Source organism: Haliotis rufescens, unplaced genomic scaffold, assembly GCF_023055435.1.
Source record: "Haliotis rufescens isolate VD_foot unplaced genomic scaffold, xgHalRufe1.0.p SCAF_15, whole genome shotgun sequence".
NCBI classification, from domain to species: domain Eukaryota; kingdom Metazoa; phylum Mollusca; class Gastropoda; order Lepetellida; family Haliotidae; genus Haliotis; species Haliotis rufescens.
The window spans coordinates 18005727-18033725 of NW_025963835.1; the positions used below are offsets into that span (position 1 = coordinate 18005727).

A 27999-nucleotide genomic window follows, 5' to 3' on the forward strand; every position below is an offset into this window, starting at 1 on the left:
TTATTTTACAGACCGCCATCATATAGCTGGAATATTGCTGAGTGCGGCGTTAAACAACAAACAAACAAACACAATTTCTGTTATGAAAGTCACAGATTACAAATGGCTACGGCACTTTTTGGTGCTATCATCTGCCATCAAGGTCTGGAAAGTTGCTTTGAAATTTTTCTCATTGAGCCAAAAACACTAATGGACCAAACAAGGCCTCATCAGGAACAAGCAGTGAGGATCACCGCTGTTTAACTCAGTCTGTAGGCTAATAGTATTGAAGAATCGGACCAGAGACAACATAAAGGGTGCACATTACGATTAAGATATGAGTAATCTTCTCGGCTGTGCCTCATTGACAAAGGAATTTCATCCTTATTCTACACAAATATCCAATATTCACAGAACTCCTTAGACTAACATTTAGTCCAAGAAATAAAGAAATAAATAATTCCAGGCCTAGAGCTGAGGCAATCTAGACTTGCCGCAGTAGAAACTAACATTTTTGGTCCACTAGTCCTTTTAATGATAATGTAATATAATAATATAACTCGTCCTTATGATACCATTAATATTGGGAAGGACTAAAGGACTAGTGTCAATTTCTAACGCTGACTTGCCAAATCATTCTAGACTTGAGTTGGATTCCCTGTTATTTGTTCTCTATGGTATGGGAGACAGACTTAGAGCTCCTGTATGAAGCTGGTGAATCGTGTTGATTATCCCTCAGCTGATGATGTCATCCAGGCTATCACAGTGACCCAGGCAGGCAGCGTGTTGACTGTGTAATGTGATGGCAATAACTCTCCATGGGGGCTGTTATCATCCTTACTGAGAGCCTCCTGGTTAGATAGCGGCCATCTTCCCTGGCCATGTGGCCTGGAGTGTTCATGAATGGTTTCTTCAATGTTTGTCTGTTATCTGCAAGGATTCTCTGTTAGTCTTATCTCATGCTTGTAGAGTAGGCATGGACAAATAAAAGCACATCATTCAATAAGGTTCTGTTTACTTAAGTTGAGCCCCATTCAAATTGTTTAACATAATTTTTATTCCTGATACCATATTCGACGTAATAAGCGCCCCACTCTAATAAGCGCCCATGGCGATATTTGCCAATATATTGGCTAGTGATCCATTCCAATTAGCAACCTTCCGATTGATCAGTGTACACAAGACATATTTATTCTTGTATAATACGTATGTTATATGCCCCCTTAATTATGGGAAATTAAATTCCGGAAAAATATATCTGTCGAATATAAACATTTCAGGCTGTCAGCATAAACCACGAAATGTACGATATTTCAACTTTCTAATAAGAGCCCCCATTTCTAATTTTGAGAGCGCCCATTATGTCGTATACGGTAATAGGAATGGTAGAAATAACTAGATATGCTACTTAAAGAAGGTTAAGGACGACTCGATTCTTTCATATTACTGTACTTAATCTGTCATGCCAGGACTTTTTTGAGTAGTATACTTTTGCTGAAACTCAGAGGCACTTTACACAGATAATTAGATTGTCTGTCTTAGATTCTTTAGAAGTGATACACATAAGGAAGAGAATTTGTGGATGTCTACTTCTTTATTATGAGGAACACAATGTTTCAGAGTACCGGGTATATACTTACTCCTTCATCATGGGATGAATATTCCAGCACTATCCAGAAGGGTCACCAGAAGTGGGCTTTACACATTGTCCCCATGTGGGGAATCTAACCTGGGTCTTCGGCGTGACGAGCAAACGCTTTAACCACAAAGCTACCCCAACACCCTTGGTCATGTGAAAACATTGAGTCCTTTTACGTCTCTGGATTAGTGTATTTACAAGTACATGGTTTGTCTCGAATAGTAGTTATCTCCTATCCAATTAACCGATGATGTTGAGCCTGAATGCCTTCTGTTTCTGGTTGTTGTTTGGCTGAGAGTGCCCCTGTTAATGTGGATTGTATTGTTGCAGATCTTGGACCAGATAGATGAGAATGGGATCAACATCTACCCCCTGCCTGACTGTGACTCGGATGAGGATGAGGACTACAAGGAACAGTGTCGACAGCTCAAGGTCAGTGTTGCAGGTGCCCCTTTTGGCTTCAGCTGTTGTCCTGGGGGGGCGGGGGAATCTCCCCTTGGGGATTCTTGGGCATTCTTGGCCCCTTGTACCGATGCACTTGCATCTCCCTAGTCTCTCCGAAACAGAAAGCGTCCCCAGTACGCCATGCTAGTCTCTCCCTCATCACTCCGGGACAGAACAGTTCCCCAGTACACCATGCTAGTCTCTCCCTGATCACTCCGGGACAGAACAGGTCCCCAGTACACCATGCTAGTCTCTCCCTGATCACTCCGGGACAGAACAGGTCCCCAGTACACCATGCTAGTCTCTCCCTGATCACTCCGGGACAGAACAGTTCCCCAGTACACCATGCTAGTCTCTCCCTGATCACTCCGGGACAGAACAGTTCCCCAGTACACCATGTTAGTCTCTCCCTGATCACTCCGGGACAGAACAGTTCCCCAGTACACCATGCTAGTCTCTCCCTGATCACTCCGGGACAGAACAGGTCCCCAGTACACCATGCTAGTCTCTCCCTGATCACTCCGGGACAGAACAGGTCCCCAGTACACCATGCTAGTCTCTCCCTGATCACTCCAGGACAGAACAGGTCCCCAGTACACCATGCTAGTCTCTCCCTGATCACTCCGGGACAGAACAGGTCCCCAGTACACCATGTTAGTCTCTCCCTGATCACTCCGGGACAGAACAGGTCCCCAGTACACCATGCTAGTCTCTCCCTGATCACTCCGGGACAGAACAGGTCCCCAGTACACCATGCTAGTCTCTCCCTGATCACTCCGGGACAGAACAGGTCCCCAGTAAACCATGTTAGTCTCTCCCTGATCACTCCGGGACAGAACAGGTCCCCAGTACACCATGCTAGTCTCTCCCTGATCACTCCGGGACAGAACAGGTCCCCAGTACACCATGCTAGTCTCTCCCTGATCACTCCGGGACAGAACAGGTCCCCAGTACACCATGCTAGTCCCCCCTGATCACTCCGGGACAGAACAGGTCCCCAGTACACCATGTTAGTCTCTCCCTGATCACTCCGGGACAGAACAGGTCCCCAGTACACCATGTTAGTCTCTCCCTGATCACTCCGGGACAGAACAGGTCCCCAGTACACCATGCTAGTCTCTCCCTGATCACTCCGGGACAGAACAGGTCCCCAGTACACCATGCTAGTCTCTCCCTGATCACTCCGGGACAGAAAAGTTAAGTTCCCCAGTACACCATGCTAGTCTCTCCCTGATCACTCCGGGACAGAACAGGTCCCCAGTACACCATGCTAGTCTCTCCCTGATCACTCCGGGACAGAACAGGTCCCCAGTACACCATGTTAGTCTCTCCCTGATCACTCCGGGACAGAACAGGTCCCCAGTACACCATGCTAGTCTCTCCCTGATCACTCCGGGACAGAACAGGTCCCCAGTACACCATGCTAGTCTCTCCCTGATCACTCCGGGACAGAACAGGTCCCCAGTAAACCATGTTAGTCTCTCCCTGATCACTCCGGGACAGAACAGGTCCCCAGTACACCATGCTAGTCTCTCCCTGATCACTCCGGGACAGAACAGGTCCCCAGTACACCATGCTAGTCTCTCCCTGATCACTCCGGGACAGAACAGGTCCCCAGTACACCATGCTAGTCCCCCCTGATCACTCCGGGACAGAACAGGTCCCCAGTACACCATGTTAGTCTCTCCCTGATCACTCCGGGACAGAACAGGTCCCCAGTACACCATGTTAGTCTCTCCCTGATCACTCCGGGACAGAACAGGTCCCCAGTACACCATGCTAGTCTCTCCCTGATCACTCCGGGACAGAACAGGTCCCCAGTACACCATGCTAGTCTCTCCCTGATCACTCCGGGACAGAAAAGTTAAGTTCCCCAGTACACCATGCTAGTCTCTCCCTGATCACTCCGGGACAGAACAGGTCCCCTGTACACCATGTTAGTCTCTCCCTGATCACTCCGGGACAGAACAGGTCCCCAGTACACCATACTAGTCTCTCCCTGATCACTCCGGGACAGAACTGGTCCCCAGTACACCATGCTAGTCTCTCCCTGATCACTCCGGGACAGAATTGGTCCTCAGTACAGCATGCTAGTCTCTCCCTGATCGATCCGGGACAGAACAGGTCCCCAGTACACGATGCTAGTCTCTGCTTGATCACTCCGGGACAGAATAGGTCCCCAGTACACCATGCTAGTCTCTCCCTGATCGATCCGGGACAGAACAGGTCCCCAGTACACCATGCTAGTCTCTGCTTGATCACTCCGGGACAGAATAGGTCCCCAGTACACCATGCTAGTCTCTGCTTGATCACTCCGGGACAGAACAGGTCCCCAGTACACCATGCTAGTCTCTGCTTGATCACTCCGGGACAGAACAGGTCCCCAGAAAACCATGCTAGTCTCTCCCTGATCACTCCGGGACAGAACAGGTCCCCTGTACACCATGCTTGTCTCTCCCTGATCACTCCGGGACAGAACAGGTCCCCAGTACACCATGCTAGTCTCTCCCTGATCACTCCGGGACAGAACAGGTCCCCAGTACACCATGCTAGTCTCTCCCTGATCAATCCGGGACAGAACAGGTCCCCTGTACACCATGCTAGTCTCTCCCTAATCAATCCATATTTTGTATATGCCCCGGTGTATAACATACGTATTGCCCAGCCAGTGGTATTGCGCAGGTAATGTCTGATTGTCTCTTCATTCTCTGCCCAGAGATTGGAAGGTCGGTTGTTCAATCCCTGGCCACGTCATACCAAAAGATGTTAAAGATGGTAATTGATGTTGCCCAGCCTGTTACACCCACACACCACCTCTGCCTTCTGAAATAATTATGTTTAGTCTTTATTGGTCAACCATTTTCAGTCAGGAGTGGAATAGAGAGTACAAAGAATAATTGAATATGTGCTTATAAAGAAATTCATGCTGTTAAAAGAGCGTACACTGTCAGAATTTGATGTTCACAAATCTCTTTTTGTTTCTGTAATTTTAGCAAGCTGTTCCGTTCGCCGTTGTTGGTGCTAATACAATTATCGAGGTTAAAGGTCGCAAGGTCAGGGGTCGCATGTACCCCTGGGGAGTTGTGGAAGTGGAGAACCCGGAACACTGTGATTTTATTAAACTTAGGACCATGCTCATGTAAGTGTTGGACCCTCCCCAGAGACAGGACCCGTGAAGTTCAGGGTTAGAATAGGCCTTCCGCAACCCATGCTTGCCATAGGAGGAAACAATGCTTGTCATAAGAGGCGATTAACAGGATTGGGAGGTCAGACTTGCTGACTTGATTGATGCATGTCATTGTATCAGAATTGCCTTGATCATAGCTCATAATGTCAATCACTGGATTGTCAGCTAAAGATGTGATTATTTACAGACTGTTGTTACAGCTGGAATATTGCTGAACAAACAAACAAAATCAGATAGGTGCTACCCTGGAAACTTTTCATCTATGATGATCACTCATAGCTTTGTAAGCTTACCTGTTCATCTAATCATACTAGCATCATAAGTCTTCTTTCAAGGGATGATATTGTCACTTGAAGAATTATTTTTGGAAATTTAGCGTGTATAGTGTTAATAGGCCAAATGGAGTTGCTAGACATGTCAGAGTTTTCCTTGGTAATTTCTGAATTTGTTTTAACCTTAAATTGCTGCAAACATCTATACCCAGCAGAGTTATGTCCCTTGGTAATTTCGGAATTTTGTAGTATCCTGACATTGTTGCAAACGTCTATACCCAACAGAGTTATGTCCCTTGGTAATTTCGGAATTTTGTAGTATCCTGACATTGTTGCAAACGTCTATACCCAACAGAGTTATGTCCCTTGGTAATTTCGGTATTTGGTAGTATTTTGATATTGTTGCACACACATATGTATCTGTCTTCCCTTCCAGAACACATATGCAAGATTTACAGGAAGTTACACAAGAAATTCACTACGAGAACTTCCGAGCAGAAAGGTTAGCCACAGGTGGTGCACAGAAACGAGTCAAGTATGTATGCATGGCCTTTGGCTGTTCCCCACACCTAGTCATTTATCAGGGTGCCATCTCGGCCTGTTTCCCCAACATGGCCCAACATTACTTATTTGTAATACGCAAAACAATTTTATATAAAATTTCTCTTCAGCCAGCATACCGACCTTATTGTTTTCATAATAATTAAGAAAAATCTAAAGCCATCCAGTATGGAACCAAAAAAAATAAATTTTTATTATTTATTATTATCTTTTTGAATTAAGAAATCTATCATCATTCCAAACGTGTAAATATTCCAAATTCCAACCCAATGATAATCAGCCTGGTACCTTGCACAGAGCTATCACAGCACCAGGACAATCTCATTAAAATCAAATCTTAGTTCTCACTACCGCTAAACAAAGATCTGAGGACATCCCAGTCGGGGTCACGTCAGAACGACCTTTCATCCGACCAATCAGAGCGTCGCTTACCAGATCATGAAAGTGACAGTCGGAATGTGATTTCTAATCATGCATCCTCGAAAACTTTAACACGGGGTATTCCGAACGATACTTACGGGTTTAACGACTGAATCCATGCAATCTAGACCATCTATTAGCCATTCCAGAATGTTCTTTTGTTCAGGTTTCAAATTTGTAATCGAGAATTTGTCAAAATATGTTTCGAAGCGTATTCACCAATTTGAAATTGGTGCCGTAAAGCATGAGAAAGCTGCCTTCTGATAGGTCAATCCATTGGTCGGCCAAAGTTCGCGCAAGGTCGGTCTGACGTGACCCAAAATGGGATGTCCTCAGATCTTTGTTTAGCGGCAGCGAGAACTTAAATCTGATTTTAATGAGATTGAGCACCAGGACTATACTTGAAGATGTCCTGCTATAGACGTATCACTGAGATAGCTTGTGGAAGTGAGCCTAGGTTGTAGCTGTGTGTCATGAGTCACCAGCAGCTTGTTAACTCCGATATGGCACCCTGCACGAAGAACTTGATCGAGTCCTACAGGGTACACCATGCCTTGTTTAGAGTAGGAGGTAGTTGACGTGTGATGTATCTACTTGTATATGCAGCATTTCTGTGTTTGAATTAGGATAGTGTTTGTTCAGAACCTTGGATTGAAGAATTGGCAGTTATTCCCTCTTAAAAAGCTCACATATTCACTGCCAGTGATTAAAAATATTCATATTTTATTTTCAATTATTATTTTGTGCCAGATGCTATTTACTTGCTCTAATATTCGCTGTCATTTTGACTGTTCTGTAAACTGGCATTGATTTTGTTGAGCAAATAGTTTGACCATTGTAGTATCAGTTCTTGTTCAGGAGAACCTTGTTTATCTGGATCTTGTCAATACAGGAACATCCCTATCAGGACAGATAAGTTGAATAATTTACAGATTTACAGCAGTAAGAAAATAATGTTTGGTCAGGGTTTGATGTTAATTTCTAAAATTAACCTCTTTTATTAGATTTCAGTCAAATACAGTTTGTTTTTTTACTTTAATTAATAATTAGTAGGGGTTCATCAATCAAACTAGAAACTAAATTGGTCTGGCCTCAGAAACATGAATTTACTGAGACTTTTTCCTTGTTTAATTTGTCTGTAATCAGTGGTGTCCAGATTAGCGAGGTTCAACTGTTCCATGGTCAGTCTGTAGTAGGTTATTGACAGTCTTTCTTAGAAGAGCTCGAAGTTGATATGCAGAGTGGTAGTTCTTTCTGCTAGTCAATTGATTGTTTTTATGTACTGTTAAAATGTTTTAGAATTATTTTGTTTTAATTTTCAGTCTATAATGAACATTTAAAGTGTATATGCCATATAATTCCGTCAAATGTAGATGTGTTAGAAGTATTTCCTTTTTTTATTTTTAGTCTTTGATGAACATTTAAAGTATTTGCAGTATTCTTTTCTTCAGTAGCATTTTATATTTGTATACTAAGTCAGCAGTTAATGTGCAATACTTGGTCCCAATAAATAAGCTCTTCATATTTTACAAATGTTACAACATGGCTCCCAATAAAAGCAGTTGTATGACATTATGATACTGAATTTTAAGCTGCTGTTTAATTATATAATATTATATGCTATTGTATGTGTACTCTGCATTGGTTTTGGAATATCTGTCTGTAACGTTTGTCATATTAAGCCAGCCAATGTCTAATTCAGTGCTTTTGCTTGAAGGAATTAACAGTCAGCAATTATCAATTCTATTTTGCTGTCTTTCAATGCTAGCTTTTTTTCAGTTCGAAAGCCGTTTGATTAGTGACATGTTTGTATGAGTACCTACATGAGATTAACACAGGATTTCTGCTTTTCTTCTGTTCTGGTATTGTGTGTGCCGTTTGCCCTCTTCCATGATAATGATGGTAAGCTAGGCGACATCATCGATATAGTGTCTGTGTCTTCGTTCTACTAATCCGTGCTTTCTTCACCTCTTCTGCCAGATGAATATTCAGTATGCTTGTAACCATGGTAACCATCTTCAGCATGTGTCGGAACAAAGCTTCCTCTTGATAACATAAGGATTAAACGATGTGGAATGTCTGTCACGAACAAGACCCAATATGTGTCTCCACAATTTTACAAGTGTTAACACACATTAAACAAGAATTATGCCAAAGACCATAAAATAAATAGTCAAGATTGTCTGTCCTTGATATCTTTACTATTATCATTCTGGGATCAATTGTGGGTTTAAAAAAATATATATTCTTCTGTGGATGGAGTGCATCTTAGTTGGGTATCTTGTTACTTTTTGAACGCTAAGTTTATTTTTTATCATGTGACTACATCGCTGTAATAATCTTATAATGTCATAGGGCCTGTATCTCATCTTTTGTTTCACATCATCAACACATTCAATGTTTTTGATGCCGAAAGTCCCATTATCTTAATATCTTGTAAAAATGTTGTTATATTTATATCTATTAAACTATCAGGTCTTGTTGCTAATTAAAAAGTTTGTTCTCCAAATATTCGTGACCTCTAAATTAGTGAAACCTAGTGTCAACTTATTGGTATATGGTTAATTAATAATTCTTTTAACAAATCAACTTTTACTAACATTTTCATTTAGACAAAAGTTATCTCCCCTTGTACCTTCATTAAATGAGTGATCCTGTAAAATACTGTATTCTGCACTGATGCAAAGACTAAATTGTTATTGTCATCACTGTTGATAATTAGCAATGTAACTCATCATCAATCTTCAATACTTCACTGGTTTGTATACACCGTATTCTGCCGTCACTTGGTAATACGTAGGAACGCTTTCCGATTGTACAGAGACCAATACTCAGCCCAAGCCTGGATACAAACCAGGAAAGTTTTGACGATGCTCATTAACTAAATCTATTTATATGCACATGGGAAATCATTCCATAATCACATCCTGGTGTCATAGTTATTAATCTCATACATACAATCATAAAATTATTTACTCTCATATCGCCTTTCATATTTCTCATTTAAGTTTGAATGTAAAAGAAATTCAATCAATCTACTGATTGTGGCTTGCTGAATTCCAGTACCCATAGCTCCACAGTTCGCTGTGCAGAGTTGTGTCCCTTGAGCACACCAGAATCCTATGATTGAGGGTTCAAATCCCAGTTTGCTCTGATTGTGTCTCTAGGTATGTCGGCAACATACTTGTGCTCGTAGGTTTCACCAAAGTGGTAAACGTCTGAGACCTGCATCACTTTGAGTTTTCCTCATACACGCCGTGACATAACTGGAATACAGTTCAAAGCGACTTTAAACCCTACTCACTTACTCTTACCCAAATAAATATCTCCAATACCAGTATCAATATATATTTTAAGTTACGTTTTTATTTAAATGAATTAATTTATTGGAATTAGAGCTTGTTCAGCATATTAACTGAATTTTTGGTTTTGTGATTATTTCTAGTTTGAGAAATAGATTGGCATGGCTAGTAATATCACCTATGCATGATACACTTGCTTTCATAAGCTGCTCGGGAGATAACACCAAAGGGTCATGTCAAAATGAGCATGTCTGTTTTATAGTGTTGTATTATTTCAGCAAATCACGCAGACCTGAAAGCCAAGAGAAAGACTTTTCTGACCGAGAGAAGCAGTTGTCTGAGAAGGAGGCGGAGGTAAGTTTCATCTTGACTCAATCAGTACATTGTGTAGTTCTGAGGGGTGACTTGAAACAATCAATATGTTGAGGAGTGACTTGAAACAATCAATAAGTTGTGTAGATCTGAGGGGTGACTTGAAACAATCAATAAGTTGTGTAGATCTGAGGGGTGACTTGAAACAATCAATAAGTTGTGTAGATCTGAGGGGTGACTTGAAACAATCAATACATTGTGTAGATCTGAGGGGTGACTTGAAACAATCAATACATTGTGGAGTTCTGAGGGGTGACTTGGAACAATCAATATGTTGAGGGGTGACTTGAAACAATCAACAAACCTCACCTGTCCTGTGTCCTCACCTCACCTGTCCTGTGTCCTCACCTGTCCTGTGTCCTCACCTCACCTGTCCTGTGTCCTCACCTCACCTGTGCTGTGTCTTCAGATCCGTCGCATGCAGGAGATGATCCAGAAGATGCAGAAGGAAATGGAGTCGCAGAAGGGGGCGCCGCAGCAGAATGGCGACGTCAAGTCCCACGACGTGTAACTGACGCTGGTTCTCAGGTATGTACAGAGGACTAGCATATCATCCGGGGTCTTGTCTTGTCTTGTCAAGACCATTTCTGACTTGTGCCTCTTTTGACCCATTTTGAGCTGACACGAGATAATATGACTAAAATTATTTTTTAAATAGAAATTAAACACTACTCACTCCCAACTCCAAACAGCACCAGAAAATGAACCATGTGATGATCCGTGTTTGAATTGGACTACAGCAACCATTGCTGGTCCAGGCTCAATTATTTACAGACCGCTATCATATAGATGGGATATATCTGAGTGCAGCGTTAAACAATATACAAATATTCAGATGTTAGACCATGATCTTCCTGATGACTGCATTATCGTGAATTTTTTTTTTTATTCAAAAGCACTTTTTTTGCAAATTCCTTGTTTTCCAATTTCAAATACTGACGTTACCTCTTTAACATTGGAACCGTGAATATCCAGGGTTGAATAGGTCTTCAGCAACCAATGCTTGCCAAAAGAGGCGACTAGGTGGTCAGGCTCGCTGACTTTGTTGATGCATGTCATCATATCCCAATTGCGTGGATCGATGCTCATGTCAGTCACTGGATTGTCTCGTCCAGACTCAATTATTTACAGACCACTGTCATGTAGCTTGAATATTGCTGAGTGCAGGGATAAACAACAAACAAAACAAATAAAATCATTAACGTTGCTAAATAACATTTGTTGTTTTTATATTGTTTACAGTAAATTTGGCAATATTGACAAATACTAAGGGAATGTATTGTAAAGCATCAACATGGCTTAACTTTTGGTGCTACTCAAATAATATTTGGGAGATAAGTCTTAGCCCCTATGTTTTAGCCTTTCTCTTATCACTTTCAGGGCCAGCTTTTATCTTACATGAACAGTAATACGAAGACCTGTGATTGGTCAGATCATGCCGTCATCCTCATCACTGACCAATCAAACTCTCTCATCAACCAGTTGGCTAGTCAAGTCTCAAGTGTTACATTTCAACACACATTCTACATGTTTCTCTATCTGAACCAACTTTCAGTATTTTCTTTTGTAGAATTCCATGAGTGTTGTTAAGTGCAATTATTAACAAACTGTATGTCATTCTAATGCCGTACGAACATACGCAGCGTCGTCACAAACATGTTCATATTTGCATGTATGTCGGCATGTGAACAATGTGCTGAATAATATCCATGTGTTGACGGCTGATGAGCTTGTGCTTATTTACATATCTTCCAACAACAAAAATAGAAATCCAAACTGAAATACTAGTTTGAATTTCCGTTACTGAATCACGAATAGTGAACTATTTAAAACCTGAATGTACATATCGACTTGTCAGGGAAACATGACTAGCAAGTAAATCAATGCACAAACTTGGATCCATTACTATGTAATTATCAACAAATCCTATAATACTAAAAAGGGACCTAGCAATTATTTTTTTTATAACTGACGCGTCTAAAAACCCATTTGGGAATAAAATATATCACAAACTGTTTTCATGTTTGTCCTGACACAAGATATTAAATTCATCAAAACAGCATTTAAATAATTGTTCAGGATCGTGGCCATCATGACATTGAATTATATATTATATATATTGAATACCTACCATATGTTTACACACAAGAGTTGGTCTAGAAATGGGAGTTATATCATTGTTACTTTTTCAAATGTAATGGATCAAAATTTGTTCCTTTTCAACCACTGATAGTATATGCCAAAAGGATGGAGAGATGTGAATGGTATTCATGATGACAAGCATCAGGCGTGGTGCACACCCCATATTGTATTGCTCATGACTGAATAGCCTGTCAGTCTGGACTGGGTAATAACCGCATCAATCTCATTAAAAGTGGACATCCCATTAAGGGTCACGTCAGAACGACCTTTCATCCGACCAATCAAAGCGTCGCTTACCAGGTCATGAAAGTGAGAGTCAGAATGCGTTTTCTAATCATGCAACCCGGGGTAATCCGAACGACAGTACGACTGATTCCGTCAAAATTATCGTCTATCTCTCGCTTCCGTGGGATAGACACTTGAATGGAGGAGGCGTTGCACAGTACGTGGAAAGCACTGCCATACAATCTCAACTACATATTAGACATTCCGGAATGTTCGTTTATTCAGTTTTACCAAAAATTAATCAAGAACTGTGTCAACATATTTTTCAAGTGTAGTCTGAAATGGAAATTGCCAGGTTGAAACGAGCGCCGTAAGGTCGTGAAAGCTGCTTTTTAATTGGCTGATGTCAACTTCTTGATAGTCGTTTCAGTTGTCGGTCAAAGTTCATGAAAGGTCGTTCTGATGTGACCCGTAATGGGATGTCCTCAGATCTTTGTTTAGCGGTAGCGAGAACTTAGATATGATTTTAATGAGATTGTAACCGCATGCACATCCAACAGTCTTCCTGGCTTTGATGGCTTTAATTCATAATTCTGGGATATGAATTTCAAAAGCTAAATTATCTTGTGTGCAAGACTTCATACCAGAATGTTTAATCTGTGTATCAAAATTGATTTCAATAACTACGTTCACAAGTATATGCATGTATTCTCAATCAAATAATCTGAACAACTGTAGAATATTAATTGTTTTCATTGATTAATTTGTTTTCTACGTTTTACTTAGGTTTCCAAATTCCCTAAATGTTTTAAGTGTAGACACATGCTGTTAATTTGTTCTTGCTACAGTTTGTGATAACTGTAATTATTAATTTGAATATTTCAGAAAATTGTGTATCCTTGTGTATATATTAATGTTTTCTGCAAATTTCAATTATTTTCTTTTTATGCTTATGTAAGCTGACACACAGTCCTCTTGTGAAACTGACCCTGTGGTCAAACTGTCATTGTTCTTACACTGTTAAATGTGAATAATCAGTTCCATCACGGAAGCGGAACATCTTTCAAAAACATTCATGATTTTGTGGACCCAACGAAATATTTAAAGTGCCAAAATAGGTACATTCCAAATGTTTGAACATTTTAGCTTTTTTGATCGCCGCCTGAAGTGTTTTCATGTGCTATGGTCATCGTTTGATATTTTCATGACATCAAGTCTAGTGCTGTCAATGGAGAGGTGCTTTTTGTGGCATTATTTTCTTTCACAGTATTTGACCAAAGTGCAGTACACCAGTTTTTTTCTCTTTAAGCCATTTTACCTGTTGTGAATGTTTGCTCATTATGACTATCATCAGCCATGATTATCAAATGTCGTGACTCCATTCTAGTTTGATATGCAGGCTTAGAACTAACTGAAAAGCTTTACTAGGCCAGGTAAGGATAAAATGCCCTTGTAATATTAAAACAATGGGAAAATTGGAAATTTTGTACTAGCCCACAGGCATTTGTACTAGCCCCGGGCTAGCAGGCTAGTGTTAATTTCTAACCCTGATATGTATCCTTGACCTCTTTGTATTGGAAGTGATGTTGCCGTCTCCATTTCTCTTGGGTTGGGTCTCTGAGAATGAAAATCCAGTGCTTACTGATCCATTGACCAGGGTAGTAATGTTAGCGCTTTGATAGGATGGCTATTTATAACATTGTCACTCAAAACGGAGCTGTATTGGCAAATAGATCCAGGATATTTATCATAATAGAATGAAGATATATGTGGATAATCGAGTTCTGCCGTGGTCTAAAATGTTGCATTATTTTCTCATTAACATGTAAGTGAAAGTGCTGTGCTAACAAGCTATGTGATCACCCTGATTACCATGGCTTGCTATTTATCCTCATATATAGTCACCATGTATCACAACCTACAGTGGATGTAGACTTATGTATTGTAGATCATCACACTGTTACCTCCAGCTAGGGGCTTTGTGTGACGGCTGTACAGACGCATCTGGACACAAACTCATCACAGATAGTCAATCAAATTGGTGCTTTTGGAGAGAAGTGTGAGGCCCCAAAACAAGAGTATTTCTCATATACGTAACGTAGACACATGCCACTGCTCTTGAGTCGTGACGGTCCATGGGGGGCAGCATGATGACAGTTGAGAAGTGAGTTCCACTCATTCCGGACATTGTGTCTTGTTTCATGGAAGGTGGAAGACAAACTGAAAAAAATCAAGAGGGACTATGCTCCACAAGCTAGATCTGTCAATCTAATGTAATCACTACTTGATGTCTGCGTTTATTTGAGCTTTCAGAGACATGGTGAGGGGCGGTCGGGTAGCCTAGTGGTTAAAGCGTTCGCTCGTCACGTTCGATTCCCGACATGGGTACAATGTGTGAAGCCAATTTCTGGTGTCCCCCGCCGTGACATTGCTGGAATATTGCTAAAAGCGTGAAAACCATACTCACTCACTCACTCAGACATGGTGACATCTTGAATGTCTTGTATCAGACTGTCCAGAGCATACCTAGTCCCTTTGAAGTGTAAGGTTCCAGTGACTGTCTGGAGATGCTGTGGATGTTTCATCATAATGTGGCTGAATAATGTAGGATGGCCTAAAACAATCTGTATGTTGACCTTGTGCCAATTACATGAAGTGGTGGACCGCTATAATGACCAAGTTGAAGGGTTACCAAATCTGCATGAGTTCTGGTAATAGGTTTACCCCTACAGAGTGACATAGTTCACAATTGTATTGTAATAGTATGAAAACAAACTAAACACATTAATCAAATCTCTCATAATGGCTCACTAGCTTCTGTGCTGGATCAGGGTACACAGTGTATGACATTGTTACACACAGGACCATGGAATACACAATGGTGTTTGTATGATTGTGAAGGGTCCAGGAAGGAGCCGGTGTTTGTGACGATATCTTGCCAGGAGTTCCGTCTCGTCTGGCGTGGATGTTATGTATATGTGCTAGTGTTCCCTCTGCAGCCTACGTGGATATATTGTACCTGTTCACAACTATATCTGTGCTTGTTTTCACTATTTTCCTCAATTAGGTTTTGTTCAGAACTTTGTAATGCATTTTGAACATTTTGTATGCATCTATACATTGTGAATTAAAATGACTCTTTTTTCATACAACCTTTTTTGTGTCTTCTTTTCATGTTCAAGTGTCATTGTGTACTTCAAATTACTTTTCTGCCTCAGTGGTCTAGTGGATAGTGTCAGCCCGGGTAGAGGTCAGTCAGGGTTTCGACCCCCAACCGCATCATACCCAAAAATGGTACTTGTTGTTACCCTGCCTGGCACTCGCATTAAGGGGATAAAACAAGGACTGGTCGGTTCAGAGTTGGATGTTCATGTTAAACTCCACGGGCTAGCACTATAAAACCGGTATGAGTCCAGACTAGGACTTGTACAAGTGAGCATGCACATCACCATATTAAAGCATATCTCCATTTCACCTTACCTCAAATTACTTACTTGAAAACAGTATGTACCTCAGGTCTTCTGGTATTGTTTACAACTTAGCATAAAGATATGGGGTTTAAGGTCGCCTCCAATATTATTGCACTTGTGTGTGTGTGTGGCTGCTTATACTAGTCCGGACTGATGCTGATTTAAAGTGCTAGCCCACTGAGATACCATGCCGCAGTTTAACAGTATACTGACTCTGAGCTGGCCAGTCCTTGTTTTAGACCCTTAATGCCAAACGCCAGACAGGGTAACAACAAGTACCATCTTTTAACGTCTTTTGGTATGACGCGGCCGGGGATTGAACCCCAGACCTGCTCTTCAGGTGGACGCTCTACCACTAGACCACGGAGGATGGAAGGCTACTGGTCACCATTCACTTTCTCAAGCACTCACCCTGTAGTAGGAACTGGGGAAAGATTAGGTCCCCAGCTTGTCATAAGATCACGTTGTCAGACTGTGTCTTGGGTGCTTGGTGTCATCGTTCCCAGATGGCCTGGGACATTGTTTAAGTCAACCACTTGCCTGCCTGACTTTCTTGTTTGTAGGTTGCTGATATTGCTAGACTATTGCTGACTGGCATAATGCAACTGACCAATCAAGCACTGCTTAGCTGCCACCAGAGATCAACAGATTGAAAAGGATCTCTTAATGCACCGGAAATCGACAGGGTGGGAAGGATCTCTCAATGCAAAGCTGACACCAGAGATCGACAGGGTGGGAAGGATCCCTCAATGCACAGCTGACACCAGAGATCGATAGGATGGGAAGGATCTCTCAATGCAAAGCTGACACTGGAGATCAACAGGGTGGGAAGGATCTCTCAATGCAAAGCTGACACCAGAGATCGACAGGGTGGGAAGGATCTCTCAATGCAAAGCTGACACCGGAGATCGACAGGGTGGGAAGGATCTCTCAATGCAAAGCTGACACTGGAGACCAACAGGGTGGGAAGGATCTCTCAATGCAAAGCTGACACTGGAGATCGACAGGGTGGGAAGGATCTCTCAATGCAAAGCTGACACTGGAGATCGACAGGGTGGGAAGGATCTCTCAATGCAAAGCTGACACCGGAGATCGACAGGGTGGGAAGGATCTCTCAATGCAAAGCTGACACTGGAGATCGACAGGGTGGGAAGGATCTCTCAATGCAAAGCTGACACCAGCGGTCGACAGGGTGGGAAGGATCTCTCAATGCAAAGCTGACACTGGAGATCAACAGGGTGGGAAGGATCTCTCAATGCAAAGCTGACACCAGAGATCGACAGGGTGGGAAGGATCTCTCAATGCACAGCTGACACCGGAGATCGACAGGGTGGGAAGGATCTCTCAATGCAAAGCTGACACTGGAGACCAACAGGGTGGGAAGGATCTCTCAATGCAAAGCTGACACTGGAGATCGACAGGGTGGGAAGGATCCCTCAATGCAAAGCTGACACTGGAGATCGACAGGGTGGGAAGGATCTCTCAATGCACAGCTGACACCGGAGATCGACAGGGTGGGAAGGATCTCTCAATGCAAAGCTGACACCAGAGATCAACAGGGGGGGAAGGATCTCTCAATGCAAAGCTGACACTGGAGATCGACAGGGTGGGAAGGATCTCTCAATGCAAAGCTGACACTGGAGATCGACAGGGTGGGAAGGATCTCTCAATGCAAAGCTGACACTGGAGATCAAGACATCAGGCTGAAGCCCAAACAATGAGTGACAGTCAAGATAAGGTGTGATGTTATTTCAGAAATTAAATATCAATGAGTGTAATGAGTAATCCTTTTTACTGAAGTTTCTCTTCATGCCCGTTCTCATCTGGAAGTCTGGGACTTGAATAACAGGGTCCCACTGCAGCCTCCAGTTCACTGCTCAACTGAAAACACACCATCACCAACCTTACGTCCTAGATGTTGGTATTCAAAATACAAAAGGCACAATGTCTTAAGGGCTCCTCACTAATCTAAATTTACTAGCGCTTCATCTGTTTCGCTAGTTCAAGAATCCCTCGTAAAATAACTTCCCTTTTTGGGATACCTATAAAGTGACGGAAACACTCATAAAATCAAACTAAGCGACCATGTTAAATAAAAGCGACAAAACCCTTTCTATAGTCAAAAGAAATTTCTGCCAGAGTCGATTGTACAATTCCGACTATATCATGAGCATGTGTTCACTAAATAGTGATGACACCAGGTGTTAGCGAAAAGGTCAGCGTATCCTTCCCAACCAGTGGCACACGTCACAAACACATGCAAAGGCAAGTCAATTGTTCACCTGATAAAACCTCGGGAACATGTGGTACAAATCAAAAAAGGGAATTGTATCTGACATCTTTCTTGTCACTGATGCGTCAAATTTGGAAATGTCCTCCACATGTCTACCATAAAACTTTTTGAAAGCTTCACTTGGGCTTTGAATGCTGTGACCTTGATCAAACAACTTCTGAGCAAGATTCGTATAACGCTCTTTGAAATCTTGATAGAAAGATCATGCTCGATTGTACCTAATAAAATGTGAAATGTAAACACCAAAGGCTGGACCTGCCTGTACGATATTGTCTACAGCTGCACAGGTGAAGGGGGATGAAAAGATGGGGTGAAATGGGGGTTAACGTCGTGTTCAAGATAATTGCACTTTATGGCGACGCGCTTGTGTGCTTGCACTAGTCCAGACTTACGGCTGTTTTATAGTGGCCCACTGTTTGTTTTTTGTTTTTTTTGTTTAATGCGGCACTCAGCAATATTCCAGCTACATGTAAACAATCGAGCCTGGACCAAACAATCCAGTGATTGACACCATGAGCATTGATCTACGCAATTGAGCTACGATGACATACATCCACCAAGTCGACGAGCCTGAACACCCGATCCCGTTAGTTGCCTGCTGAAGACCTATTATATTCCGGATCTTCACGGCCCACTGAGATACCATGCCACAGTTTAACATGGATACCGACCAGTCCTTGTTTTATTCACTTCGTGCCAAGCGCCTTCTTTTGAAACCTTTTCGTATAACACAGCCGGGGATCGAACCAAAGCTCTCTGGGCTGACGCTCTATCGACTAGACCACAAATGCGGTGTGAGATGAAAAGTCTTAATACGATGGAATGAGTTGAAATTATATATCTTGACAACACGTGTAGGTCCCGGTCGCTGCCGAAACGTTGACATGAATTCTGTGAACGGTATGTGTGAAGTGATTCATTCAGCAAAGCCTCCGTAAAAAAAACAGGACTTTGAGTAATAAGATGTTAAACAACAAACATAGAAACCGCCATGTGTCGTAAGAATGTTGCTTCAGTTTTCGAGCAGTAAAACCTGAACACTCTCGTTTGATTCGACACGTGTGAACCACGTGAATTCCTCCTTGCCCATCGCTGTTATGTGAATGAACCACTGCATAAAGAAGCGTACATACGCATTATACAAGTGAACACGTTCCAAACCATATTTTATACTTATTCCTGGTGTAGAACCAGTGTAACCTATAAGTTGTCTGGATGGTAAATTGTCTGCCCAGGGAGCAGAGGGTGGTTCGATCCTCGGCCGGGTTATATACCAAAAGACGGTATACTTGTTTCCCAGCCTGACTCTCGGTACAGAGTGGATAAAACAAGGACTGGTCGGCTCGCAGACTCGAGCTCTGACTGAGTGGGTTAAAACTGCAACATGGTATCTCATGCAGCCCAGACAGCGAAAGGGACTTCTCCCAGGATGCCCTCCCTAGTCGAACCCACCCAGAACTTTTCGGAGAATGTGAAGACTCCCCAACACTGCAGGCTTCTCCATTACCCAGATTGTCAGAAGGGCTGTATTCCTGGTACCAAACCCGGGTACTCTCCCAATGTCAGTCCACAGATTTGGAGGTACCAAACCTAAGGCACCGAGAACAATGGGGACAACTTGGTACTTGGGATGCAATTGTAACATTTCGAAAGCATGTCAATCACATGTGTGTCAAAAGGGACAGAAAATTTTAATAATGTAAATGATTTCATTGGATTTATCAAAAAAGACAAGATCAGGTTTGTTGGCCTGAATACGTCTGAGGTTGTAAACGGGCCTATTCCAAACAATTTTGTATTTTTCATTTTCCATAACGCCCTCTACATATTCCGGGTCGTGCCATGGATGGACCTCTGTGTCAAAACCACAAATACGACGAAGGCTTAAGATACTGTGTATGTGCCAAAACTGGGCATCCACCGACAATGTGTTGGACAATCTCATTAAATTCATTGCATAATCTACATTTCTTATTTACATTTTGATGCAAAATCACACATTGACGGTTTCGAGTGGGAAGTGACTGGCCTTTAGCAGCAAAAAGAAAGCCTTCTGTTTCACTTTTCAGGCCAGCCGACTTCATCCAAGCGAAGGACTCTGCAGGGTTGCTGATCTTCTCAAAACACTGCACATAAACCGATGCAGTGGTCACAAGAGGACCATCAGACAAATAAATGTATGCAAAAGTGCACAATTCAATTCTATCATGAAGAGCCTCCACGTTAATCAAACCACGTCCTCCCATTATGATTGGTAAATATAAGCGATTGAGGGAAGAGCGAGGGTGGTGGGATCTATTGTCTGACATGATTCTTTGTGAAAGGGTGTCAATACCCTGAAATTTTCTGTTTTGTCCAATCAACAACACCAAAAGAATACGAAATGACGGGTACAGCAGAAGTATTTGTGGCTTTGACTTTATTGCGAGCGTTCAACTCGAAACTCCATTGTTGTTGTTGTTGTTGTTATTATTATTATTATTATCCTGCTTCTAGTCTTCCGTGTTTACATGTACAAACACCGAACGTCGAACAATTACTCATGTTCACCTAAAGAAATATTTTGTTCTGAGAAGCCATTTCCTTCGCATCAAAGTAATCCTCAACGTATTTCACAGTTAGAGGTCACGCCTTCGGGAGCATCGTGTAATTAAATCTGTCAGTACACCATGTGCGTGTTGTTTGTGTAGTTCCCGAAGAACACACAGACTGCTCCCTAGACCAGCTCATTGAACTTTCAACATATCAGTCATCTGGGACCGACGGACTCATCTAACCTAATCAAGATGGCGGAAGTATTGCTGTTATGTTGAATAAAAAAGCGTTAAGGTCAGTCACTTCGCTGATATATTGGTAAAGTTCAGAGAACGATAGAGCGATTAAAAGGACGTCCCAGAAATAACGTAAGGCTAATATACATTAGTATCGTGCCGAAGTTCCCAGACTAACACAATAACGCCCCCTTCGTGTAAGATTCTGGAAGAGAACGCGTCCAGTACTATACAATAAGATTCAAGATATTTTACTGTCCAAAACACCGTCAAGGGACAGAGTACACAATCTATACTACCAAAATAGCATGAATAGTACATAATTCGACACAGTAGGACTTGCATAATTTGACAGAGTAGATAATAAGGGGTTAATAACAGACAGCATCTATAAGAATGATGCGGCAACATTTTATGCTGGTTACTATTGTTTGTTGTTTAAGGCTGCACTCAACAATATTTAAGCTATATGACGGCGGCCTGTTAATAATCGAGTCTGGACCAGACGATCAAGTGATTGACATCATGAGCATCGATCCACGCAATTGGGATACGATTACATGCATCATCAACCACGAGTCTGACCACCCGATCCCCTCAGTCATCTCTTACGACAAGCATAGTCGCCTTTTACGGCAAGCATGGGTTGTTGAAGACCTAGTCTGGTCCAGAGTCGATTATTTACATGACATACGGTCATATATCTGGAGCGAGTTAGTGAGTGAGTTGGGTTTAACGCTGCTTTTAACTGTATTCCAGTTATATCACGGCGTGTCAGCTTAATGTGGGAGGAAAGCTCGAAGTGATGCAGGTCTAAGACGTTTACCGCTTCGGTAAAACCCACGAGCACGGGTATGGTGCTGACAAACCTAGAAACATAATCGGGGCGAACCGGGATTCGAACCCACAATCATAGGTTTCTGGCATGCCCAAGGGACGCAACTCTGCACAGCGAAATGCGGCGCCTTAGACGACTGGGCCACCCGTGCCCCCTCATATAGCTGGAATATTGCTGACTGCGGCGTTAAACAATAAAGGAACAAACAAACAGATGTATGTACGTCTTTACCCAGTATGGCTTCCCCTACCCCACTCGTCTGTGTCAGACATAATCGTTAAGTTGTGGGCAATGCAGTAATTAAGGAAACTTCTTCCAAAGCTTTTCAAAGGAAATTAATATTTAGCCGTGGCAAACTAAACAGTTTGATAACACCTCTCTGGTTATCGTGGTCGGGTATTAGCCCTGTAATTACATTTGACGGTGATTCCTTCATCTGATGTTCCGTATCCATGCAGTTAACATTTGGCGGCAGGGTGGCGCACTCGTCTGAAGTGCCGCAATTTGGAAGACAGAGTTACGTCCCTCAGACGTGACAGAAACCTATGATCCTGGGCTCGAATCCGGTTCGACCTGATTCCAGGTTTATAGTTTCTAGGTCAGCACCATACTTGTGCTTCTCGGTTCCACCAAAGTGTCATCGATGTCATGTGATCGATCCCAATTGCTTGGATCGATGTTCATGATATCAATCACTGGATTGTCTGGTCCAGACCCGATTATTTACAGACCGCCGTCATATAGCTGGCATATTGCTGAGTGCGGGGTTAAACAACAAACCAACCAACCAAAGTGGCAAACGTCTGAGGCCTGCATCATCTTGGAGTTTTTCCAAATACTGTTAATCACTCACACAAAGCCCTGCAATTACATTTAACAGTGATTCCGCCACGTGATTTAATCAATCCAGTTAAGTAAACTGCCGGACAAAAGAAAGTTATCACCCATGGTCTATGGTGTCTAAAAATGAAACAAACAAGAAATGGTTATTCAATGGTAATGTATCATGGTCTATGGTGTCTAAAAATGAAACAAACAAGAAATGGTTATTCAATGGTAATGTATCATAGGTCTGTTAAGGACCGTAAGTTTGCAGCGCTGCTGCGACTGTAACGTTTTGGTAAGGTTTGTAATATTTTGGTCAAATTCAGTTTTCAAGTGCAAGTGTATACTATCGTTTGCCCGACAGTGTATTCTCAAGGTGCAGACTTTGCTATCATAATGGGTATACATAGAGTAGATGCGGTGAATGATTCTTAACATCGGGGAATTTATCGGAGCACCTGCCAGTATATATTGTGTTCAGTCTCAAGATCTGCACGAGAAGCACATGTCAAGCGCGGCCATCACTTACCAGATCAAAAAAATGTTTATGTGTCCGGGTAAGATGTTTAACCAGCTGTTCCCAACCCTTCAAAACACTTGACCAAACACAACACATTTACTGGTTCATTTCCACAGTATTTAAACCGCCATGGCTTTTACTTTGGCACTTCGGTCAAACACACGATTGTTTGCGTCTGCATGTAGCATGGCATGCTATTTTCTGTGTCAATGCTTTTAGTAGCACATGAAACATTGTTTTGTATTGCACCTAAATTATTTGCAGCGTGACTAAGTATGGGCTATTGTAAATAATACATTCGGCTCTGGAAAACATGCATATTGTCCAAAAATACGAGAAAGAATTCCAGATCCATTTACGCATTGAAACAAGGTTACACACAGTGGGTAAGAGTTCAGGGTGTCAGGGATTGGGATTTGAATCATCAAAAACAATGATCCTGAAAAGAAATTTAGCTCCATCACTTCATGCCAGAATGTTGTGAACTATTTGTATAAAAAGGCAATACCTGCAAATGAAACGCTACAAATGAAAACAATCTTTCTAAGTGCCTGTTATCAGGATATCAAGTGTGTGTTGAAATAGAAGGGATACTGAAACAACTGACGAAAACCCGCACTTTAATATACATAGATTTCTAACATTTCAAAGACTGTCAAATTTGTTTTGTTTTTATCGAATTGTTTAGCTCATAATGAACATATTCAAACTTTACATTGTACTAGCTTTTCAAGCATGGTTTTGAGACCGAATTAGGTAGTAATTTTCAGTCTTTGCTTGCCAGGGTTAGTTGACATCATTCCAGTTCAATGACGTGTGACAGATAGCGCCGTCGCGCATGGATGAAACACACGTCATCGTGCATGTGGGATAATTCCAGACGCGCTACACCTAGACACAACAGTCTGTGACATGGAACTGTTGGACGGGGTCGAGATGACACCGAGAACAGATGTTTCGTCTGCGTTTCCTGGCGACAGAATGTTTCAACCTCTACAGTGACATACATCTGGTCTGTCTTGTCATCTGATTCTCCACCGCCTAAAATTTAGCCCTCACCATCGACAAAAACTTAAGTTTGAACGTTTTCGTTTTGAACCTCATGTCTCGTTTACTCGCACGTTATTTTGATTCAGACACTGAATGACCCAAAATCACCACACGGTATTTTATTTACCAACCCAGGGTGACAGAAAGAAGTTTGCATCCACATTCAGAATCTCTTCTCAATCTGTTTTATTGAACATTAAGTGACTTCTCTATTTATTTATTTATTTATTTATTTATTTATTTGTAACAAAATTGTGTCTGATGTTGACCATAGGGGAAACGATAATCTTACAGGTTGAGTAAATATATTTTTGTGGTTATTAAATACCATAGAGTCATAAGTGGAACATCATTATAACATGTCTAGGAATATCACTTGCTATTAATTGTGGCATATTAAATTCATTGTCTAAACATATCATTTTGTGAGTGAGGGTTGGTTTTAGCGCCGCGCTAACATTTCAGTTATATCACGGCGTGTCAGCTTGATGTGTCTGTTTGTTTGTTGTTTACACCGCACTCAGCAATATTCCAGCTATATATATGACGGCGGTCTGTAAATAATCGACTCTGGACCAGACAATCAAGTAATTAATAGCATGAGCATCGATCCACGCAATTGGGATCGATGACATGCATCAACCAAGTCAGCGAGCCTGACCACCCGATCCCCTTAGTCGCCTCTTACGACAAGCATGGGTTGCTGAAAACCTATTTTACCCCGGTTCATAACCGGTCTCAGTTTGATGTGAGAGAAAAGCCGATTTATCATCCAAAACTGGCTCCCACAGGAGATGTCGCTTGGGTGAGATCAAGCGATATCTACACTGTAGATATCGCTGCAATGAAATTGCATCACAATGCTTTGCAGGCCATTGTGACATCATTGGTTACCATGACGTCACAATCAAATGATATCACTAATGGCCCTGCTACTGAAGCTGTTAGCAGTACTTTTTACACTTAAGACACTGCTTATTACTGTCTACAAACTGAAAAAGTTGGAAGAATGATGTTGGATAATAAATAAAATCTCACCCTCGTGTCTTTTTATATCAAATAGTTCAACACTCGTTGATACATTTGATATCAAAAGACACGAGGGTGAGATTCTCTATTTATCATCCAAAACTGGCTCCCACAGGAGATATCGCTTGGATTAGATCAAGCGATATCTACACTGTAGATATCGCTGCAATGAAATTACATCACAATGCTTTGCAGACAATTGTGACATCACTGGTTACCATGACATCACAATCAAATGACATCACTAATGGCTCTGCTACTGAAGCTGTTAGGAGTACTTTTAACACTGAAGTCACTGCTAATTACTGTCTACAAATTGAAAAAGTTGAAAGAATGATGTTGGATGATAAATAAAATCTCACCCTCGTGTCTTTTGATATCAAATATATCAACTCTCGTTGATAAAAGTGGCAAAAATCCTCGGCAAGCCTCGGAATTTTTCCACTTTTATCAACTCGTGTTGATATATTTGATATCAAAAGACACTCGGGTGAGATTCTCTATATTGTAACCAGTAATACATCTTGAAATTGTATTCATACTCGTGAATGAACGTGTTTAATTTCTCAATCAATGAAGATTGCGTCCAATATATGAGTGTTTCATGTTACAAGAGAAATGAAAACTATTTCACGTACCTTTTGTAATTTCGTTGTCCAAGATGGCGGAATGAGCCTTGATCCGTTGTTGGCACATGTATGTTAAATATATAAAGGAAATACAATTCTTCAGGTGTCCATAGAATACATTCTGATGAATTACTCGGCGTAGCCTCTACCCATGAAGATCCGGGTTAGAAATGGTCTTCCGAAACCCATGCTTGTCCTAAGAGGCCACTAACAGGATCGAGTGGTCAGGCTCGCTGGCTGTATGTAGGTAATCATATCCAAATTACGTTGATCGATGCTCATGATGTCATTCACTGGATTGACTGTTCCAGACTCGATTATTAACATACAGCTGTCCTGTAGCCGGAATATTGAAACAGAGCATATCCACTTCAAGTCACACGACACACAGTCGTCTGTTTAAACGCAAGTGTCGCGCGTGCGAATATTTTTACGCTGTTTTGATTGGCTGACCTCGTTCTGAACTGGAACGTGCGTCCCATATATGGACGGTGTGTCCATGCAGTGTTTTATATCAAAACTACATGCGTGTACAGGGACCTTGATTCCCGCCATGACTTTGTGTGACGGGGCGCCTGTGTATGAATAATACAGAACCAATGAAACATTATCGACATGCATAACACATACTTCTAAATACATCAAGGTCAAAAGCATCTGCGCTACATACTGTATTAACTTGATTAAACGCCGATGCTTAAATAAACGACGGGTAGTTTTTATGCACGGAATTCTCGCCATTATTGTCTTTGCGATTAAACGCCGGGGATAAAGAGTGTCTTGAAAAAAATATACGCACAGGCTTTTAATCGAGGAAGTACGGTATTAGAAATGTCTGTTTTTGAATTCAATAGTAAATGAAATTGGATAGTTTAATTTTAAACGCGATTTGAAGAGAATATGAATGCATAATACTTTGTTATTTCGGGGCAGTGGGGTAGCCTCTAGTGCCACGTCAAAGGCCTGGGTTCGATTCCCCTCAAGGTGTGTAGCCTATTCTAGTGTGATATGGCTGAAATATTTCTGAAAGCGGTGTACGAATTGACTCACTTATCTACTTTGTTACACAGGGATCTCAATTTCCTGTCCTCAAGTGTTTTCTACTAAACCGAACTCGGGTGAGGTGAGGTAAAATGGGTTTTAACGTGGCGTTCAATAGCTCAAATAGCGTCGTGTGTGTGCGTGCGTGCTTGCGTGCGCGTGCATGTGCATGTGCTAGTCCGGACTATTCAGTGCAAGCCCACTGAGAAACGGGGCACGGATGGCCCAGCGCAGTCGTCTAAGGCGCCGCGATTCGCTGTGCAGAGTTGCTTCCCTTGGGAGCGCCAGAAACCTATGATTATGGGTTCGAATCCCGGTTCGCCCCGATTATGTTTCTAGATTTGTCAGCACCATACCCGTGCTTGTGGGTTTCACCGAAGTGGTAAACGTGTAAGACCTGCATCACTTCGGGCTTTCCTCCCACATTAAGCTGACTTGCCGGATATAACTGTAATACTGTTAAAAGCGGCGTTAAACCCAACTCGCTAGCGCTCCACTGAGATACCATGCCGCAGTTTAACATGGGTACCCCACTCAGACTCTGAGCCGTCAAACAACATAGTGGCGCATAGACAAGGCACAAAGGCATACTATATCAAGTAGAACAAATTATCGCTGTATTGTCAGCACACACATTGTAGCGGAAAGACAAGGCACAATGGCGTTATAACGAGATGCACAAAATTTCGATGGGGTACCACCGCACACTAATAGCGTGTGGACAAGGCACAATGGCGTTATATCGAGGTGATGGTATAGAAGAAAGCAGCGAGCATTTTATTTTAGATTCAGTTAAATTTAGTGAAGTAATTAGGTTGGTGTCGTTAAAGTTTCACAATCGCCGTTCATAGTGCGGGTAATTAAATACATAAATCACCTCCGTTTCTGGCATTATGGCATCGTTAATTAAAACAATTGGAAACGGTCAATGTATATCTCGCCACTCTATCTCCCCGTCACCGGACTCTGGTGTATTGTTTCTGTCTTATA

At 41.9% G+C, this 27999-nt stretch overlaps 1 protein-coding gene across 10 annotated transcripts in view; it reads left to right on the top strand.

The window, feature by feature from the left end:
* LOC124138662 (septin-2-like) overlaps positions 1 to 15692 on the top strand; it is a 145929-nt gene extending 130237 nt beyond the window's left edge. For 8 of the 10 annotated variants that reach the window (XM_046505418.2, XM_048396242.1, XM_046505415.2 and 5 more), the window contains 6 exons: positions 1949 to 2050; positions 5056 to 5201; positions 5958 to 6056; positions 10083 to 10158; positions 10586 to 10704; positions 11557 to 15692. In XM_046505418.2, coding sequence (XP_046361374.1) covers positions 1949 to 2050; positions 5056 to 5201; positions 5958 to 6056; positions 10083 to 10158; positions 10586 to 10687 — 525 coding nt within the window. In that variant the 3' untranslated portion in view covers positions 10688 to 10704; positions 11557 to 15692. The remainder of the gene's footprint in view (positions 1 to 1948; positions 2051 to 5055; positions 5202 to 5957; positions 6057 to 10082; positions 10159 to 10585; positions 10705 to 11556) is intronic. The other 2 variants (XM_046505417.2, XM_046505416.2) reach the window with 2 other exon arrangements.
* Positions 15693 to 27999: the final 12307 nt, after the last annotated feature.